The following is an 18,053-nucleotide window of genomic DNA, read 5'->3' as shown; positions in this document are numbered from 1 at the left end:
ACTTGCCAAATCAATGTACAAATTCAACACAAAGCCTTTTCGTCTGCAGTCAAGTCGAAGGCACTTTGCCTTAACATGCAGACATATTTCACGCTGTCTTGTCTCACTGTCAAGGCTGTTATGAAAACTGCAGAGAGACCTCATGCCAGCTTTTAAATATAAAATTATTCAGCAGAAACTGAAATACGCGTATGCTTAAGCTGTCTAGGGGCTAGATTTGTATACTTGTGCTGATGGACAAATACCGTACCTGTGTGTGATGTGGAAAAAACAATTCAAGACCACACAGTGATTTACTGTAAAAAGTCAACTTTGCAATTGCATCTTTAAATATATAAAAAAAGAACTCCTTTCCTGAAATTTTCTGTATAATTTTAACAACTATATAATTTCCTGCAAATGTTCTCTGTAAGTAAAACTTGGCATTTGATTAAAATAAATTACATTAATATGTGTGAAAAATGTACAATGTAATAATATTTTTTAAATATTGTACAAAATAATTCTAAAATAAATATTATTTAATCTAAAATATAATGTAATTATAAAACTACATTTTTATTAAATTTACATTCATAATTTTATTTTCTAATTTATATTTGAATTTATTTTAAGGTGCAGTGAACTGTAGCAGAGAGTCCCACAGATAAGTGGAGTGGGGTTAGATCAGTGCTAATATTAGTTCTCTATGAAGGGTGGGACCCACAGGAGACTCCAGCTTTATATGAATGTGATACGGAGCACAATCACCGATTCAGGCTGAACAATGTCCAAGGAATTGATGGGGGAGGGATGGATGCTTGTACACGTGCGCATACACTCACAAACAATAGTGCAGTGCACCGTTAAGTGTACATAATTACGCATATGCTCACACACATGCATGCACAAAGGCAATGTTTATTCCAATATGGAACAATCAAGATAGCTTAAAGCATGGTCCTCATTGTTTATTGTTTTATATCAAGGTTGAGGAGTGAATGACCTGCCAAAACTACTCGCACACACAAATGACGTATTATCTCCCTTTTCATGGCCATCTCTATGACTTCCTTGGCGACAGGCTAATTTAAGGATGTATGATATGATGTCATTAATCATTAATGTAGTTGAACGTTAGGAATGTTGGGACAAGCGTGATGCAGACATTATATGAACAGGGTTGGTAAGATCCCAACAGGAAGTATGTATGTGTTCCCTGTTAATTTTTAATCAGCATCATTCTGAGGGTGCGAGAGTGAAGGGAAAATTGACAACCCAAGATGTTTCCTCTCATGTTAACTTGTCGATCGATTGCATATGCAGCAAACCTTAAACTAGCATCAGTCAATAGCTCGGGCCACACTGATCTGAGTCGTAATCGTGTCTGCCAGCACTTAGACCATCAATCTATGATGCTGCTAAAGTGTGTGTTTGTGTCCTCTAATAATATCCTTCTCTGTTTCTTTTTTCCAGCTGTATTTTGGGGAGATATTGCCTTGGATGAAGAGGACTTGAAAATGTTTCAGATCGATGGGACGATAGAGCTTTCGCAGCAGTCACATGGGAGACAGGGACACACATCTGGTAAGACACATTAGATATCACAGGGCCCCAGACTCCTGTCAACAAAAGTTTCAAATTGGCCAAATTGCAAAGAAATTACTCTTATGAGCCAGTTCTTTTTAAGATTTGTGAAACACTTGCGATTTAGCAGTTTGAATCTAACTCTGTGGGCCAGATGTACTAACGCTTTTGCGCCCAGTTCAGGCGTATTTGTTTCGCAAAGTGCGCATAAAACCATGGCGAGGTATGTACGAATGGGACGCACCGAGATGAAAGCGCAGACTGCATGTCGCGGGAACTGAAAATGGCAAAATGCATTTTTCCATATGCATATGCATTCATGGTATGGTCATGGGGAAAGTGGGAGTGTCACATAAAGAGATGGGAGAGGAAGCGTAAAGTTCGCTTAATTATGTATTCCACGTTATGTACAGAAAAGTCCGGTGAAAGCGCGCCTCTTTTTTGCGCTGAAAATTCTCCGCCTCTTAAAAGCAGGTGTAACTTAGGAAGCGGGTTTCCTGGCATATGCCTTCTGGTGAAATGGCAGCAGTAATCCTAGCAAGGTTAAGGACATAGGCTAAGGATGTCAGGTGTGGTGGAGGTGAAAGGAGCGAGGACTCAGGTGCAGAGATAAATGGGTTCTTTAATGATAATAACAAAACAAAAATACAAACAAAACTACCCCGTAGGGGAAAACAAATGACTTGACTGACTTGAAACAAGGGGTAACACACCAGGTACATGCAACAACGAAACAGCACAGGACTGCAAACACAGGGAGAATAAATAGGGAGACCAAACAAAGGGGGAGAACGAGGGAGGACAGGTGGGGCAAATGAATCAATAATCAACAAGATAGGAGGGGCTAGACAATCAACAGGAGAGCACATGGCACAAGGAAACATACATGACAAGCCATGTGCTCACACCAAACGTGACTTGAACACAAGCACATGGCCAGTAAAACCAATCACCAGCCATGTGCTCACAAAACGAGACATGAACACGCAGCTAATGAAAACACTCATAAGCCACGTGTTCACACAAAACATGACAACATGAAAGCACACAGCTAGTGTAAAAAACAAGCTGTGTGCTACACAGCACAAGACACGAAAGCACATGAAACAAGGCACAGACAAGATAAGACAGGTGTGTCAGGGCTCTGTCACAAAACCAAGAAATAGACTAGACAGAAGTGACAGAACCCTGACACTACCCCTCCTCTAAAGGACGCCACCTGGCGTCCCTAAGGAGGAACACAAAAAAAAAAAGACAGGAACATGACAACTCACCAACAGACAACGACGGGTAGATCAAAACACAGAGACGGAGGGAGGGAGGGAGGGAGGGGAGCCAAGACAGAGCCAGCATGACAGTCCAGGAAGTCTCTATAAGGGACCAGGGAGGGACGGGAGGGTTGAGCCAGGGAGGCTCAGGCGGGTCTGAAGTCCCAGCAGAGGGCCATGGCGGGACAGACCAGGCAGGCTCCAGCGGATCAGGAGTCCCAGCAGAGGGCCATGGTGGGACAGACCAGGCAGGCTCCAGCGGATCAGGAGTCCCAGCAGAGAGCCAAGGCGTTGCCGGAGGGGCGCTCCAGGGGGACTCCGGCGGGTCTGGAGTCCTGGCAGAGGGCCAGGGCGGTGCCGGGGGGACGGACCAGGCAGGCTCCGGCGGTTCAGGATTCCAGAATGAGGGCCAAGGTGGACCAGGCGGATCTGAATACTTGGCAGAAGGCCAGGGTGGGTCAGGCAGCAAAGACTGGGTTGGCAGGACAAGACATTTGGGTGAGTCTGGGACGGCCTCCGGGCTAGCAACGGGCTCTGGGACAGCCTCCTGGAGCTTGGGCGGAACCAGCCTGACTGGCAGCATGGACGGAGCCGACAGGGCAAGGCGCTGGGGCGGCGCCGGAAGGGCAAGGCGCATGGGCGGCGCCGGAAGGGCAAGGCGCATGGGCGGCGCCGGAAGGGCAAGGCGCATGGGCGGCGCCGGAAGGGCAAGGCGCATGGGCGGCGCCGTAAGGGCAAGGCGCATGGGGACGGCCTCTGGGCTGACAGCAGGCTTTGGAACGACCTCCAGGCCCTGTGGTAAACAGGAAGCCTTCTTCCTTCTGTTTCCTTGAGCGAGGCGGCGATGCAGCCTCTTCGGCCAACACTGGGGGCGCTGCAGCCTCTTCGGCCAACACTGGGGGCTCGACTGTGAAAGTGGACGGCTCTGGGAGCACCAGACTTGTTAAGACAGAGAAAGCCTTGCTTCTCTTTCTCCGCTTACGTCTGCAAGGCGATGGTGTGGAGATTGCTGCCTCTGGGGGAAATGCAGCATTCACGGCCACCTCTGGGGGAAATGCAGCATTCACGGCCACCTCTGGGGGAAATGCAGCATTCACGGCCACCTCTCGGGGAAATGCAGCATTTACGGCCACCTTTGGGGGAAATGCAGCATTCACGGCCACCTTTGGGGGAAATGCAGCATTCACGGCCACCTCTGGGGGAAATCCAGCATTCACGGGCGCCTCAGGATAGGTGGCAGAAGAGGTGGACCCGTTCTTCCTCCTCCCTCTCTCCGAAGGGGTCATCGGAGGACTGGGGACCTGGCAGTTTGTGAGGTAAATGGGAGGTGGGCCAAGAGGCGGAAGACCACCCTCTTCCCCACGGTTGTATACAAACCCCACAAACTGCCAGAAAGACAGTATCCCCAACATTTCCATCTCCCAGGCGCTGACAGGCTCGTTCAGGCCGCTGTTAAAAATGTCTTTAAGCACAGTGTTGTTAAGGTCGAGCCCCTCCGCAGTGATGATGAACTGGTGGGCAAACTCTTTTACTGTGGAGCCCCCTTGGCGAAGAGAAAAGAGCTTGCCATAGCGTTCCATCGTCTGACGAGTGGAGGGGCAAGGGCTGGAAACAAGAAGATGCCCATTCTCTGCTGAGTCTTCTGATGGCTGTTTCGTTCTGTCAGGTGTGGTGGAGGTGAAAGGAGCGAGGACTCAGGTGCAGAGATAATGGGTTCTTTAATGATAATAACAAAACAAAAATACAAACAAAACTACCCCGTAGGGGAAAACAAATGACTTGACTTGACTGACTTGAAACAAGGGGTAACACACCTGGTACATGCAACAACGAAACAGCACAGGACTGCAAACACAGGGAGAATAAATAGGGAGACCAAACAAAGGAGGTAACGAGCGAGGACAGGTGGGGCAAATGAATCAATAATCAGGTAACAAGATGGGAGGGGCTAGACAATCAACAGGAGAGCACATGGCACAAGGAAACATACATGACAAGCCATGTGCTCACACCAAACGTGACTTGAACACAAGCACATGGTCAGTAAAACCAATCACCAGCCATGTGCTCACACAAAACGAGACATGAACACACAGCTAATGAAAACACTCATAAGCCACGTGTTCACACAAAACATGACAACATGAAAGCACACAACTAGTGTAAAACACAAGCTGTGTGCTACACAGCACAAGACACGAAAGCACATGAAACAAGGCACAGACAACATAAGACAGGTGTGTCAGGGCTCTGTCACAAAACCAAGAAATAGACTAGACAGAAGTGACAGAACCCTGACAAAGGAGACGAGCTGAAAAGATTTTTGCCACAAGAATCACACTTTTTCAGTTGAGTGAAAATGAAATCATTAAGCGTTACAGATTAAGCAGCTACGCAATATTACAGTTACTGGAAGAAATCAAAGATGACATCGAATCTCCGACTCAGCGTTCACATTTCATTCCAGCAGTAGTTAAACTCCTCGCTACATTACAATTACTGGCATCAGGATAATTTCAAACAGTCATAGCATCAGGCGCTGATTACCTGATGAACTGCAGGTTTGCTACATAACACGCACACTGCGATTTCACATCAAGCGCTTTCTGTGCCTTGGCCATGGCGCTATTAACGCTGCGTTCGCAAATGTACATACATCTGGCCCTGTCTGTAAATCGTTCTGAGCCTTACTGCGTTCACAACTGACTGAGACGTCCTCAGTTTTGTTTAAGATTCTGATGCACATGTTTTTTCAGTAGCAGATGTGCAGTAGACAAGGTTAAAGCTGCAGTCAGCAGCTGCTAAGGGTTGTAAATGGTTTCTGGTGCAGAACAATAACAATGACTTGTTCAAGTTCAAGGTTTGCGCTTCTGTCTGACTCAGTCCTTGAAGCCTCTCATGTGCTTTTTTCATCCTGATGTCAGACCTTCCTCCAGGCGTTAAATTCTCTGATGTAGCGCTGGCCTCTGTGCAGTTTCAACTGCAGGGTGGCACATAGAAACAGGCACACACTCAGTCAGTAGCCTCTGTGGATTGTGTATTTAGGATAATGTCTTGATCAGTCTGAGATGCTGAGCTGTCATAAGGATGGAATAGATGTCCATGATTGTGTTGTGGGCTGTGGGTGATTTAAAGTCATTAAAGTCATATTGAAGTTGAAGAATGTGTGGGGATATTGAGGAGTTATTGGGGAGTTTATAGCTTCAAGTGATTAGACTTGATAAATGCTCCTGTCTCAACTCCACTGCACCATCAGCAAACAACTGTGTGTGTTTGCATAGCAAGGTCTTTGTCTTTTACTCCTTATGTAATGAGAAAAGTGCAGAAATGTGTGTGTGTGTGTGTGTGTGTGTGTGTTTCTTTGTAAGTTAGAATAAACATTGTTAACAAAATCCTTCCTTGCTGTTATCTAAACTGACCAGTCATGTGTGTGTGTGTGTGTGCACGTCTTTCCCAATGGCATGTTAAGGTAAAACTGTCAGTGTGTCTAAAACATGATACAATCATTGGTATGAGTAATGACTACTCACAGACTAAGAGAACTTTACCTTGCTGGTAGCGGCATTGTCAGCAACATTACCTTTATCATCGTCTGAGTCTTTGGCAGCACAAAGACGGAAGTGAGACCAAAAAGACGATAAGGATTCAGCTTTGCGTTTCCGTTCTGAGTGGGGTTGTTACAGGATGTGCCACCGGGGCAAAAGGGCAAACTGCATCAGGACCATGATTAGCAGGAGAACTGATGCATGTTCAAACCAGTCAGGACAGGTCCTCCTTTGATATTTCCAGATTTATCAGGATGCTGTCATGTAGACAGCAGCACACACTTGTATACCTGCCAGTACAATGTGTGTGAGATTGTGCGCACATTAATCCCAAAGCTCAGACTTTTCCTGAGTCTTGGATTTAGAGTTTTGTTTGTTCCTCACTTTCCTGTCCGCATCAGAGAAATTCCAGAGAGAGAGAGAGAGAGAGAGAGAGGGAATAAATGCAAAAGGAAAATAGCAGAGGAACAGAAATGTGTTCAGTGAGAACCCTGGGAGTGAAAGAACAGAGTAGGTGAGATGTTGAATGAAGGAGAAGAGGGTGGCGAACGGGGCCTGAGGAGAGGTGAGAATAAATGGATAAAATAGGTTTAATAATGGCAGACTGCGTTCATGTAACATTATGCTGCCTTCACATGCTATCAAACATTTCCTACTTCCCACTTGTGATTACGAGCTTGTCGCATTCAGGTACTTTTGTTGTTGGAAAGAACAGGAATCATGGGGGACACCAGATTTATTTTTGCCTATTTATTTGGAAAATCTTATTAAATCCAAAATGATAATCAGCATCCCATTCATTGACAACAATATAAACATTCACCACGCTATCTAGATAGACAGATTGCTGACAATTCAGAAATTCGCTGTGTATAAAACATACAAAACACTTATTTAACATACAATACACTTATCACATTTTTCATATATGTAAATATGCACTACTTTAACGACAAGACAGGGCGATGTAGCTATCTAGTGGGAAAAAAAACTAACAAAGAATACCAGTCACAGCAGTCACAGCAGCCGCCCAACTCGGCAACTTGAATAATAAAATTATCCCAGAGATCCCCAGTGGTAAAAATGACTTGAGAGGGCTAATTATCGTATTTTTGATAATTCCGATAGCATGTGAAGGCAGCATAAGCAGTAGTGTTTACTCAATGCTTAACAACAACACCCACACAATGTTCTCATAACATTATGAAATCCCTCTTACAGCATTCTTCAAATAACTCCCTTGTATCAATTGTAATCAATGCAACTATAAGTATGACTTGATTCTGTCTGTTTGTTACCAACACCCTGATGAAGGCCAGTGGGCCGATACACGTTGAGGTTTTAATGGTTTAGCCCTTAAAATAATAAAGGCTTTTTAACTTCTGCATCCCACTGAGTGCCTGGACTTGGATTTTTTCCCATTCTTTTTTATAACTCCCTCGTATGTTTCTTTCTCTCAGGTGGTCTAGGAGAGCATAATCCCAGTAAGAAGAAAGGTTCGTTATATCTGTTGCTTGACAGAATACGACGGTTGGGTTTTGGTAAGTTCACCCTTTAAACATAGACAAAAATGAAACACTGGAAATGTTTTTGTCCTATTTACCCCACAGCACCATCAACGAGACCTTTAGAAATTAGCATTAAAATTTATTTACAATATTTTATAAATGCATCTTATTGTGTGAACAATTGATTTTATCCATGTATGTGATTCTTTTTTTTTAATTTTTAATTTTATTTTTATTAGTTGTTAAATAGTATTGATAACTCAATCTTCCGGTGAAACGACAGACTTCTTTCTGGTGACGTTTGCCAGACTTCTCCAATCATTTGTCCGCTTTAATCCCGTCCCTTTCTTAAATTCATCGGTTAATCTGTTCCATTTGGACGTACGTCACAGTATGGATGAAAATATTAGTTGTTACTCCATTACCTAACAGCATAATTATTTCAATTTGAACACACAGCCTTTGTATTGCCAATTTTAATTCTTCTGAAATTATTCACCCGTAAGAAACACTGAATTCATTCATTCCACAATATTTCAGAGTTGTTGTGTCTCTTAATTAATACAGATTTTTATTGTTTAGTATTTGCATAGTCCATGCGTTTTGATTCAGTTTGAGAATTATAGAACTTATGTTTGTAATTTGAGACAACTTTCACACTTTCAGACGTGCTGACAGTCACACCGTCTCGAAACGAGCCAGATATTCAAGAGTATATGATCATATGATGCCGTTTTTTTCCAACTCATTCAGCACTCCAGTTAGTCCAACTGTACACTGATCTGAGGACTGTCTGCCAAGTGTTTCATAAAGGGGGCAAAATTTATATTTCTAATGTCTTTTGCTGAAAAGCATAAAGTATAACAAATAAAATGTATTGGAAATATAACAGTGATCCGATGGCAGTAATTTTCGAGTCAACAGCAGTAGACTGTAGCAGTTCTCTCTCGAGTCAAGAGTTGGTTATTGGTTACAACAGTTCTCGAGTCACCAGTACACGGAACGTCTCGGTTACGTATGTAACCCTCGTTCCCTGAAGGAGGGAACGGAGACGTTACGTCAGTTACTGACTTGGGGGTTTCGCTAGAGAGCCTTATCACCTTTGAGTATTAGAAAACGAGCCAATTGTATGAAAATACCATGGGTCTGCGGAATTTGCATCACAAACTCCGCCCCACCACGTGGGTATAAAAGGAGCCGCGAGTGCAATCTCACATTATGTTACCTGCTGAGGATCCCAGACTGTGCGCTCCGGCCTTTTCAGCGGTACAGCGGTAGTGGCAGGCGGACGTAACTTCTCCGTTCCCTCCTTGTTTTGAGATTGTAGAATCTCGCAAAAGTGTTAGGTGTCGCCCTGCCTGCAGCTCTAAGATGTCTGTTAGCGAGGCGCCATGTCCTAGAGTCCAGGAGGAAGCCACACTCCTGGTGGAGTGTGCCTTCACCACTAGGTGGCATGGCAGGCCCTGCGCCTGGTTAGCCAAGACAATGGCGTCCACTCTCCAGTGAGATAACCTCTGCTTGGAGAGAGCCTTTCCCTTCAGCTTCCCACCGTAACAGACAAATAGCTGGTCTGAGGTCCTGAAACACTGCGTTCTGTCTACGTAAGCATGAAGGGCGTGTACTGGACAGAGCAGTGCCAAGGCTGGGTCTGCCTCCTCCGAGGGCAGCGCTTGCAGGTTCACCACCTGATCCCTGAAGGAGTGGTGGGAACCTTGGGCACATATCCAGGCCGGGGTCTCAAGATGACGTGAGAGTTAGCTGGCCCGAATTCCAGGCACGCTTCGTCAACCAAAAATGCCTGCAGGTCCCCTACCCTCTTGATGGAGGCCAAAGCAACCAGGAGCGCCGTCTTCATGGAGAGGTACTTTAGCTTGACTGAGTGCAATGGCTCGAAGGGAGCTCTCTGCAGTGCAGATAAAACAACTGTGAGGCCCCAAGAGGGCATATGTGGGGGGCGAGGAGGATTTAACCTCCTCGCCCCTCTAAGGAACCTGATGACCAGGTCGTGCTGTCCTACTGTCTTAGACTCCACAAGGTCGTGGTGCGCAGAGATCACAGCCACACAAACCTTCAGGGTGGAAGAAGACAGCCTTCGTTCCAGCCCTTCTTGGAGGAAGGAGAGTACAGGCCTGATCGGGCATTTTCTGGGATCTTCTCGGCGAGAAGAACACCAGGTGACGAAGAGGTTCCACTTCAGAGCATGGACAAGGCTCTCGTGGACAAGGCTTTAGCTGAAATGATGGTAGCCACCACCTGAGGTGTGCGCTAGTTAGGGATGCTCATATTGACAATTTAACCGTTAACCGAAAGTAAAAATTTTGACCGATTAATACAATCAGTTTAACAGTAAAAAAAAAAAAAAAAATTGTAGGGTTTTTTTTGTTTGTTTGCTGCATGGTTAAAAAAAATACTATAAAAAAAATACTATATAGCGGCAGCCTATATTTGTTAACTCAAGGGTGCCTACAGACATACAGTGGTGTGAAAAAGTGTTTGCCCCCTTTGTAAATATGATCAGAGATGGCTGTAAAAAATAAATCTGCATTGTTAATCCTTTTGATATTTTATTTAAAAAATTTGAAAAAATCTAACCTTTCATTGAAGTAAAAGAATTGAAAGTTGGGGGAAAATCACATTATGAAATAAATGTTTTTCTCCAAAACACGTTGGGAACAATTATTTGCCCCCTTTTATTAAATACTTTTTGCAACCTCCTTTTTCCAAGATACCAGCTCTGAGTCTTCTCCTATAATGCCTGATGAGTTTAGAGAACACCTGACAAGAGATCAGAGACCATTCCTCCATACAGAATCTCTCCAGATCCTTCAGATTCCCAGATCCATGTTGATGCTTCTTCTCTTCAGTTCAGCCCACTCATTTTCTATAGGGTTCAGGTCAGGGACTGGGATGGCCATTGCAGATGCTTGGTTTTGTGCTCAGTGACACATTTTTGTTTTGATTTTGATGCTTGTTTTTGGATCACTGTCCTGTTGGAAGATCCAACCACGGCCCATTATAAGATTTCTAGCAGAGGCTGTCAGGTTTTGATTTTTTATCTATTGGTATTTGAACGAATCCATGATGCCATATATCTGAACAAGATGTCCAGGACTTCTGGCAGAAAATTAGGCCCACAACATTAAAGATACAGCAGAGTATTTCATTCTACACATGGGGTACTTTTTATCCCTGTGTGCACCAAACCCATCTTAAGTGTTTGCTGCCAAAAAGCTCTTTTTTTTGTTTCATCTGACCATAGAACGTTTGAAAAGTAACTGACACTACAGGAACTTCAAATGGGATGGGTTCTATGGTCTGATGAAACAAAAAAATTAGCTTTTTTGGCAGCAAACACTTAAGATGGGTTAGGTTCATACAGGTATAAAAAGTACCCCATGTGTAGAATGAAATACTCTGCTGTATCTTTAATGTTGTGGGCCTAATTTTCTGCCAGAAGTCCTGGACATCTTGTTCAGATATATGGCATCATGGATTCGTTCAAATACCAATAGATAAAAAATCAAAACCTGACAGCCTCTGCTAGAAATCTTATAATGGGCCGTGGTTGGATCTTCCAACAGGACAGTGATCCAAAAACAAGCATCAAAATCAAAACAAAAATGTGTCACTGAGCACAAAACCAAGCATCTGCAATGGCCATCCCAGTCCCTGACCTGAACCCTATAGAAAATGAGTGGGCTGAACTGAAGAGAAGAAGCATCAACATGGATCTGGGAATCTGAAGGATCTGGAGAGATTCTGTATGGAGGAATGGTCTCTGATCTCTTGTCAGGTGTTCTCTAAACTCATCAGGCATTATAGGAGAAGACTCAGAGCTGATATCTTGGAAAAAGGAGGTTGCAAAAAGTATTTAATAAAAGGGGGCAAATAATTGTTCCCAACGTGTTTTGGAGAAAAACATTTATTTCATAATGTGATTTTCCCCCAACTTTCAATTCTTTTACTTCAATGAAAGGTTAGATTTTTTCAAATTTTTTAAATAAAATATCAAAAGGATTAACAATGCAGATTTATTTTTTACAGCCATCTCTGATCATATTTACAAAGGGGGCAAACACTTTTTCACACCACTGTATTTTGCTGAGCAAGCAAAATGAAGCGAGCGAGCGAAAAATAGCACTGTGTGGACCATTTCGACAGAAAGGGCGACGAAGTTACTTGCAAAATATGCTACGCGGTATTAAAATACAGCAATAGTTACAAGTACAATACAATATCACTTGCGAAGCAAACATCCACAAGCAAATGAAAGTCGCTTCCCGAAGCTGGCCATTCTTGCGAGACGTTATCTCTGTATTCCCGGGACATTTGTGCCATCGGAGAGGGTGTTTTCTGCCGCGGGTCGAACTCAACAGGCTGCGCTCCAGACTAATCCCACATCATGTAGACATGTTACTTTTTTAAAATAAAAACTAGACAATGTGTGGATTGAGGTAGGCATGTTATTTTTATTTGACAAAAAAAACTTAGTCTGGAGGGAAAAAAAATGCTGTTTTTTCAAAGCTTCAAACGGATTCAGTGATGTCTTTTTGTCATCTTAATTTGTTAATTATTTAAGTTAAAAATATATATATAGTGTAGGCCTATTTTATGTTTTTTATTTATATTATTTTATTCTGTTTTTCTCTGTTGTCACTGTCAAGTGCGTGAACATTTGATGTGAATCCAGATTCTGTTGTTGATCTGTTAAAATAAACCCGTGAATTTTTTTTTTGTATTTTTAACGGGTCACAGACACTCGTCAGTTGTATTTTTATTTAATCAATAGGCTATTATAATCTTATCAGTTAACGGTTAATACTCAGATAACGAGTGGCGGTTGTCGGTCGGGAAAATTAACCGAAATGAGCATCCCTAGCGCTAGTGCATCCGAGCCGAGGGTGCCCTCGGTCAGGGAGTAAAACCAGCGGCAATGGGAAGTGTCTGGGAAGGCAAAGAGATCTACCTCGCCGAACTGTTCCCAAATCAGCTAAACCTTCTGGGGATGGAGTCTCCATTCCCCGGGATATGGCCAAAGTTGTTAGAGCTCGTCGGCTGCACGATTCTGCTCTCCCGGAATGTGAATGGCCCCAAGCAACCTCAGATGCTTCTGACTCCATAAGAGGAGATGGCGTGCGAGTTGCGACATACGGCGAGAGCCCAGACCACCCTGATGGTTGATGTACGCTACTGTCACCATGTTGTCTGAACGGACCAGTACGTGCTTTCCCTCCAGCAACGTCCGAAAACTGTGCAGAGCTAAAAGTAAGCGTGACTGCTGCTGTGGATGCCATATGCCCCAGCCTTGCCCTCGAATTGACTCAGGCAATTCAGCATTGACTGTTCGCCCGCTCGCTCGCAAGCTGCGCGTAGATGGTAACCGAGAAAAGAGTCCATACCGAGAAAAGAGATTCTCTGTACGGGGGAGAGATTGCTCTTTTCCCAGTTGACCCGAAGGCCCAGACGGGGGAGGTGCCGAAGCACCAGGTCCCTGTGCTCGCAAACCTGCTCTCGAGAGTGTGCTAGAATCAGCCAGTTGTCGAGATAGTTCAGGATGCGAACCCCGTGTTGCCTGAGTGACACAAGGGCTGCCTCGACTACCTCCGTGAAGACGCGAGGAGACAGGGCTAACCCGAATGGGAGTACCTTGTACTGATATGCCTACCCCTCGAAAGCAAACCGTAGAAACGGTCTGTGTCGAGGAAGAATGGAGACATGAAAGTACGCATCCTTCAGGTCGATCGCTGCAAACCAATCCAACAGACAAACGCATTCGAAAATGTGTTTGGCTGTCAACATGAATGGAAGCCTGTGAAGGGTTCGGTTCAAGACGCGCAGGTCCAGGATTGGTCGTAACCCACTGCTCTTCTTGGGTACAATGAAGTAGGGGCTGTAGAAGCCGGACCTCATTTCGGCTGGAGGGACGGTCTCGATCGCACCCTTTAGCCAGTAGGGCAGCGACCTCTGCATACATGACAGGGGCATTGCCACCCACCAAGGTATAGCGGACTCCCCGGAAACGGGGAGGAGACCGTGCGAACTGAATCGCATAGCCGAGCCTGATTGTTCGCGCGAGCCAGCTGGACAGAGGTGTAGCGTTCCGGTGTGGGGGCGTGGTCAAATTCCGCATCCTGACAGAGGAGGCCAGGGAAGGACGAGCGTTCCGCGGCAGCCTGCTCTGACAGGGCTCTGGCGGCAGAGGGGGACGAGAGTGGCGAGGCATAGCATCGCACACTGCTATCCGTGACCTCTTGGGGCTTGGAGGAAGGGGAGTCAGTTCTTTCTTTTTAGAACAAAAGATTCTCCCCCGGCCCTCCACCGGGGGATGGAGTGGTCCTGCTACCAGCTCCTGAAAAGAACTGAGCCCTAGCTCTAAGCTGCCCATCTCATTTCTTTGGCCCGGTGAAAGCTGCTGCTTGGGCCGAGCAGGAGGGGCGGGAGCCGCAGGAGGGTGGCCTCGGCGGGAAGCAGACTGAGGGGGCTGCACCGACAGCTGGGTGGAGGCAACAGCTGGCCATCGGGGAAGTATATGCTTTATCACCTCAGTCTGCTTCTGGGTGGCCGATAACTGTTGGGCGAAGTCCTCGACCACACCGCCGAAGAGCCCAGCCTGGGATATGGGGGAGTTGAGAAAACGAGTTCTCTCAGCCTCCCGCATGTCAGTCAGGTTGAGCCACAGATGACATTCCTGGACCACACAGGTGGACATCACCTGACCCAGGGATCGCGCAGTGACCTTCGTTGCCCGTAGAGCGAGGTCGGTGGCAGTGCGCAGCTCTTGCATGAGCCCTGCCCTTGTGCATGTCCCTGAGCACCCTCACCTGATGGAGGCGATTTGGGGACACAGTTGCATCGCAATAGCGCACTCCACCAGGGGGATCCCAGTGTACCTGTTGGCCGCCGCGCCGTCGAGGGTAGAGAAGGCGTGGGATTCCGCCAGGCCCCAAGAAGTCAACGGGGGCTTCCACGACCTGCCGCCCCCAGGAACCAATCATCCAGCCTTGAGCGCTCGGGGGAGGGTGGCGGGCGCCACTCAAACCCGATGCTCTCAGCTGCCCGGGCAAGCATGGCCGTCAGCTCTGGATCAGACTCGGCTAACGCTGGGACTCCCGAGGGAGGCAACGCAGTCGAATCCTCATCTCCAGAGGAATCAAGCCCGCCTTGTGACGCTGTGAGCGACATGGTGTCATCCGCCGGAGCCCCGAATGAAACACTGGGTCCCCGAGAGTAATCAGGTTCACCCGGAAGCTCCACGGCTTGCGATGTGCAGGGGGGCGTGGCCCGAGGAAGACTCGTCGGGTTATTCCACACCGTAACCTTCAGATCACTCTGGCCACCAGCCAAAGTATCCCCTCTCGAGGAAGAGATAGATTGGGGTGTGGCAGAGGGGACTGTACCCCCATGGAGGTCATTGAGTCTCGATCTTAACACCGTGATGGTCATGTTCCCGCAATGAGAACATGACTCATCCACGAGCGCTGTCTGAGCGTGATTAAAGCCCAGGGGAGAACACGAGCCGTGTGCAAAATCACTGCACAGACCAGCAGCAGGACCGTGAACCCGATTGAAAGGTGCCGTCACACCAACACCGACTGAAGAGAGACGCTCATTGCTTTGATGCGAAGAAAAGCACATAAACACTTTGGCCCCCGAAGTAGAAACATAATGCGAGATGGCTCTTTTTATACCCACGTGGTGGGGCGGAGTTCACGATGCAAATTCCGCAGACCCATCGTATTTTCATACCATTGACTCGTTTCCTAATACTCAAAGGTGATAGGGCTCTCTAACCCCCATTTCGTCAGTCACTGATGTAACTCGTAGTGACTGACTGAAAGGGAACTGAGGAAACAGTTTGGACTTGGACATGTCCAGGAGAAACTGATGAGCTGCTGATACAACGAGCATGCGTGAACTAATTAGTAGACTTTAACGAGGGGGTGAAATTAAAAGGTATTTTATGGCTTCTCATGGTTTATGTATAAAGGTCAGTTGATTAAGGCTAGGTATATTCATTTTATATGGTTTAGACATGTAAAACATCCACGTTTCACATCATTGTTGGGTGCATTAATAATAGAATTGCATATACAGTACGTGACGTCATGTCGCGTTTGCGTGATTACGTAACGGTGAATTGGTGAATAGATTTTTTTTAACTGGTTCATTGAAACAAGCTTTCCAAAAGAAGCAGTTCAAGGAAAATAATCGGATTTCTCATCAATACTTTCAACCTTTCATAAAGAATTTTGTCTTTATGAAAATTATATATTGGGTATGGGTATAATTTTTTCATTGTGACATATGTCAGGGTATGATTTTCAATTTGAATAGTCACATAACCCGCATAACCTGACTTCTATACCTAAACAATTTTCCGATATACAAAACACCTAACGGCCAGATAAAAATACAGTCACAAAAATGTAGATGTCGTTTTGGCCTTTATTCATATAAAACACAGTAAAAAAGTAAAGGGACAGGATCGGAAAGGACCACAGGTGGGAACTCTAAGCATAATGTGTTGGAGTGCTACACGAAAGGCAATTTTTATATGGTTTAAATATGGTCAGGTTTAGGGTAAGAATATAAATGTAAAAAAAATTATTTATGAATTCAATTTCTATTCAACATCGATGTCATCTTATTTAGGCATGCCAATTTATAATGATATTTTGAGAAACTATATTTATGATCATAGAATTATTTATGCGAGTCAATCTATTGACACCAAAGTCTTCTATTTGAAAGCAGTGGGTTCTCAAATTAAATTCTCGAGAAAAAGGAATGGGTGCAAAAGTACACAAACCTACTGTTAGGTGTTTTCTATCATTCTATCTACTCTCTCTATGGTGCAGAGTCGTGGCCAGTGAACAGCAGTAAAGATGTGTCGAGCTCCAAGGCTGGAGGGAGGAGTGTAAACGGCGGCAGAGGTGTGAAGTCTCGAGTGCCCCGTGCTGCCACATCCCGAGCTGAGAAGATCTGGCCTGGAGGAGTCATCCCTTACGTCATAGGAGGCAACTTCACTGGTAAATGTGTGTGTGTGTTTAACATCAGCATAAGAATATGTATGATTTACAAATGATTTCTGTGTGTGTTTCTCAGGAAGTCAGAGGGCCATGTTAAAACAAGCAATGAGACACTGGGAGAAACAAACGTGTGTCACTTTCATTGAGAAAACTGACGAGGAGAGCTACATCGTCTTCACCTACAGACCCTGCGGGTTTGTGTTTCTGTTTTCCCTATAATCAGAATACATTTTAGAATAGTAGTGCACACATTTACACTGTGTCCTTGTGCTTTTGGCACCAATATACTCATTAACATTGCTGAATGTTCAGTCAGTGGTCGGCTAGTGGAATTTCTCTCCAGCCTGTTTCCACTGACTTTAGAGCCAAATGATAATGTAACTGATAATGTTACTACATAACCCTTGCACAATCAAACATCCAGAGTAATTTACATCCAAAATAATTCTAAATTTAATTCAGCATTTTTTGACATAACAAGCTATAAGCTACGTTTGAATTATTGATCACAAGTCATAATCAATTCGTACATTTGATACAAATTAAATCAATACATTTTATGCAGTGAGCCTTGAATGTCTTAACATAATGTCTGTCAACTGAACGCACATTACCGCATTTGGTGATTCTAGTGTTTACAGCTTTGTTGATTATTTTTAAGTGAATAGATTTGTGTAAACTAGTTTTAAATGTCATCAGCTAGACTAATTTGTTGTTTTGAAAACCTTCACTTTAAAGTTGTGATGTAATGGAAGTAGTGACCGATCTTTTCTTCCGTGTTGTGTCGCACGTCTAAGACGGATTATCGAAAAAGAAAAAAAATGTAGAGCTGGGACTTGGTTCTATTCATCGGTTGTTGATTGGATGGAGAAAGATCTGAATGTGAGCTTGCAGACGACTGTAAAAACGGGGAGAGGTAAAATTATAACAAAAGTTCGATAAGTGTTTGATATAATGTTTATGCACTAGGCAAATAATGCTGCGCATCCGTGTTGTTGCGACATTCGCACTGGTGCCATTTGCTTTTCAATCCTCAAATCGCTAACATTTACCATGATTTACTGTAGTAACTGAAACCGTGATATTGTGGCAGAAATGTGGGATATTCATATAGATTTTTTAATATTATTAAAGGTC

At 44.8% G+C, this 18,053-nt stretch overlaps 1 protein-coding gene across 1 annotated transcript in view; it reads left to right on the top strand.

The window, feature by feature from the left end:
• tll1 (tolloid-like 1) overlaps positions 1-18,053 on the top strand; it is a 68,258-nt gene that overhangs the window by 13,283 nt on the left and 36,922 nt on the right. The window contains exons 3-6 of the mRNA XM_056256907.1: positions 1,456-1,566; positions 7,840-7,920; positions 16,746-16,916; positions 16,993-17,110. Of these exons, the coding sequence (XP_056112882.1) occupies positions 1,456-1,566; positions 7,840-7,920; positions 16,746-16,916; positions 16,993-17,110 (481 nt within the window). The remainder of the gene's footprint in view (positions 1-1,455; positions 1,567-7,839; positions 7,921-16,745; positions 16,917-16,992; positions 17,111-18,053) is intronic.

This window comes from Rhinichthys klamathensis, unplaced genomic scaffold (genome assembly GCF_029890125.1).
Source record: "Rhinichthys klamathensis goyatoka isolate OS25496 unplaced genomic scaffold, OSU_Roscu_1.1 h1tg000133l_1, whole genome shotgun sequence".
In the NCBI taxonomy this organism is placed as follows: Eukaryota; Metazoa; Chordata; class Actinopteri; order Cypriniformes; family Leuciscidae; genus Rhinichthys; species Rhinichthys klamathensis.
This window is presented reverse-complemented; position numbering and strand designations above follow the sequence as displayed.